Genomic DNA, 3,644 nt, shown 5'->3' with positions numbered 1-3,644 from the left:
TGAAACGTTGGTAGGTGCGGGAGGACCTACAATCTTTTTGGAGTTGGTGGGCTTATGACTATGTTCGCAAACAAAGTGGTGTCACCACTGGAATCACGATCCGACCCGCCTGTAAAATCAGACAGCAGCCGTTTCTTTGTACTGCAACCATTGTAATACGATTGGTAAACATACTGTTTTCGCCTGAATTGACGTACCAGCCGTTCATCGTTTTGCTCCGCAGAGGAGGTATGCCCTGAGTCAAGGGCTTCCTGCCGAGCACTCAGTGCATCCGGAAAAGTTTCTAGAACATTTTAACTGAAAATGAACTTACTGCACTGCCGATACACTTCGGACGTGCACAAATTGAGTGGACATTTTGGTAAAGTACCCGTCAGTAAGTTGGCATAAAGAGTGCTGTTTGTGCACGAGGGCCAAAGGACTGAATCGGGCGGTAAGTACCATGATTCATGCACTATGCCAACCGAGTTGTCTGCAAATATGAGAACAGCGTACATGGCTGAAAAACAACTTCCAACTACGATATTAAACTGGAAAATATCCACATAAAAACGGAAGCTTTGATGGAATAACACAACACCAGCATAAATATGTATATATATTTTGCGAACTAATGAGTAATACAAGTAATAAATTCATACATGTGTCGAGTGCCAGTGGTAAGATTACTGACTAATCGATAAGGGTATGCAAAATGGGGAAGTATATACGAGTGTCTCTGCAGGAAAAACTTAAGCATTTACAAGATATTTGGTCGACTGATGCAAACAGTCGAGTGTGTTGCAAGTCGGAGCATTGAAAAACTAAAACGTCTGTCGATATCAGTACGTGAGTGCAAAACGGAAGAACAGTTTTGAATTTCTGGTACTCAATAGTATCTCCAGAAAAATCTACAGTGGCAGCTTGTTGACCATCAAGCAAAATGCAGTTGTCGGGAAAGATTTTCGAAAAAACGACATCCTTATGAATAAACCTATGAAATCCTGCAGTGGCTGATGGCCTCAGTCACAAACCAACATCACCCGAAAATGTCTTCCTTTCGACAGCATCCAATCCCACACGCTCGGCCAGTCGGCGGTAAAGCCGAACAGCCGGTGGTTTTGGCCCATGTATGTAATGCTTCAAATGCGCCAGCTCCGATTCATTGGGGAAACAGGAAAAACGATCCAAGCAACCATAAATCTTGACGAAATTGAATAAATGGGAGAAGAGGTGTATGTTGTACACTAAATGGCTGGGACCAAAAATAGAAGCAAATTTTGACACAGCAACCTTGGAAACATCAATTAAAAAATCAGCCTAATGTTGTGAAAAAAGGTGGACAGCTTATGAAAGTGGTTAACGAAAAATACATGAAACATTCGTAAACGTCAGGATGTAAGATATAAAACAACGCAACGGGTCCTACGTACAGAAGAAACTGTCGTAGCTCAGATGTCCTCCACCGATCCAGGTCTACGACACCTCTACATTTTCGGGGGAAATCAAAACTCAGAGCCAAACTCTGTTGCTTAATGTTATCATTCAGCAGATTCCAGGACTCCAAAGAAAGCCTGGCCTCGTGTCCAATTGGCATAGCTCTAAGTAAGATGAGAAATTTCCGAACTAAACCAAGACACACACTACGCATGTAATCTGGTGGGAGACCGTCAGTCATGGGAAAATTTAACTCCTCCATCGGACTTGGACCTATATGGTGCTCCTCTTGCTTTCTGGTCCGGAAATCATAGTCACGATGCAAGGGAGCTGTCAACGAGGAAAAAGTCATACGTGCGCCAATGTGCACACCCTCTTGTGTACAATAATCACAGCCATAATATCCTGTATGTCCCTTCACTTGCTTCAGAAGGGCCATAGCAGGACTATCACAAATAATGCACTGAAGACGGACGGTGTGAGTATTGTAAACCCCAGAGACACCCCAGAGAGACGTCTGTCAACTCAGCGACTGTGTCAGATATCAGCTGATGAGCATCATTGGGTTTTTGCTTACCACAGTATATTCCAACGGCGAAAGGCTGATCGAGAAAGGGTGAAATTATCCGGGAGAGCATGGATCACACTTGAGTACGCGAGTTGTTATAAGCCCGAGTACCGTCAACGTTCATTTGAATTTCGATATTTGTAACCGTAGTCTGAATCTCACGGAGCAGTTGCAGAAAACCTGCTTTCAACCCAAGGTGGACATACATGCCACCGGCCTTCTGTCGCACGTAGCAACGACGCGGGGTTTTCATTACGGTCCGTGTATCCCTCGGAAGGGACGGGAAAATGTATCTGAGTTCGTCCATCAGTCGGGCAACGGAAACAGCCACTTGCCGCAACCGCCTTTCGTACTTTCCTATATAGCGTTGTTCTTGAAGAGCCTTTGCGAGCAACACGAACAAATCTCGGACGCATTGACGGTTACTTGAAATGAGAAATATTTTTTACGGTTTCGTTCACGTAAACACACCAGGAATAAAACATATGAAAGCACAACAAAACTCACTCTCAGCTGCACGTGAGGACAAGCAGAAGGCAGAGCGTCCCGCGAGCAATGGCGCCGCACAGTAAAACAAAACCACTTAAATCGGTTGACCGTTCGCATTTCCTAGGCACACGAAAATGCAAGTTATTGTGGTTTTTCATTATTGTGAATAAAGAAGCGAAGCTTTGATGTCTATTAAACGACTCAAGCTCTTGAAGCTTAAAAGCCAAAAACTAGTGCAGAAGTTCTGCACAGATTCCGCACAGGTTCTGCACCCAGGAGCGGACGCGTGCTAACTGGGTACGTTCGCCGGTACCATAACTGCTTGAGGGTTACTGCCTACTACCTGGAGCACAACCATCCACGCAGCAAGTTTATTTTTGACAGGCTCTCCATCAACCGGCGACTGACAAATGATGAATTAAAGGAGCGTTCTGCCCTTTTGAAATATGGTGCTCCGTCATTGGAAACTCGGCTGTGCGTCGCCGACCACTTTGGAAAGTTACTAACTATCAAAGATGTGCGTAACCGTCGCGTCAAATGTCGATCAGCTATGAGAATGTGCGTAACTATCGCGTCAAATGTTTACCTTTTAGTCGGTTTCTTAGATGACATGTCGTCCGTCATAGCCAAGTTTCGAGGGTGCGGTCGCGTGCTGCTGGTGGAATCGGAGGGTGACAGATATAGTCACTTGTGCTTTTCTCGAACGCAGCAGATAGCACTCTTTGGACGTTTCCCGGAGGTCTGCACAAGCAACTAGATCGGTTGGTTGTCAGACTGAAGCTGCGGGAATCGCGTAAGGCTGCTGAGTGCGTGAAGCGTCTGATTGTTCAAAGCCAGCTGATGTTGCGTCGAAATGCAATTAGTGTACAGGACAACCAGCCTCTGGTGTTAGATGGCAACCGCAACTAACCACGGTGGCGTTTGACATCAAGCGATGCTGTTCCCTGTGGTCTCTGTGGCCAGCCAACTGACCCTGATGATTGGTGGTGTCAACGTGATCGACTTCCATGTCACCGTTATTGCTGCTGCAATGAGCCCTGCCCGCTATGTGGAGAAAATCTTCAGGCGCGTCCACCAAGTGGGTGCACATGTATAAATTAAACTATTCCCATTAGTTGCCGGTCAGTCTACCTACCGGTCAGCTAAAAGAGCTTGCTTTGAAGATGATCTT

The 3,644-nt window shown here is 45.7% G+C and overlaps 1 protein-coding gene across 1 annotated transcript; it reads right to left on the bottom strand.

Annotated features, from left to right (window-relative positions):
* Nucleotides 1-26: 26 nt before the first annotated feature.
* Nucleotides 27-1,855, bottom strand: T265_10949 (hypothetical protein; the record flags this gene model as incomplete). Its single annotated transcript, XM_009177469.1, has 4 exons — nucleotides 27-283; nucleotides 711-992; nucleotides 1,014-1,234; nucleotides 1,353-1,855. 4 exons carry the CDS (start codon nucleotides 1,853-1,855, stop codon nucleotides 27-29), a joined length of 1,263 nt encoding a protein of 420 aa, XP_009175733.1.
* Between the last annotated feature and the right edge of the window lie 1,789 nt (nucleotides 1,856-3,644).

This window comes from Opisthorchis viverrini, assembly GCF_000715545.1.
Source record: "Opisthorchis viverrini unplaced genomic scaffold opera_v5_426, whole genome shotgun sequence".
NCBI classification, from domain to species: Eukaryota; Metazoa; Platyhelminthes; class Trematoda; order Opisthorchiida; family Opisthorchiidae; genus Opisthorchis; species Opisthorchis viverrini.
This window is presented reverse-complemented; position numbering and strand designations above follow the sequence as displayed.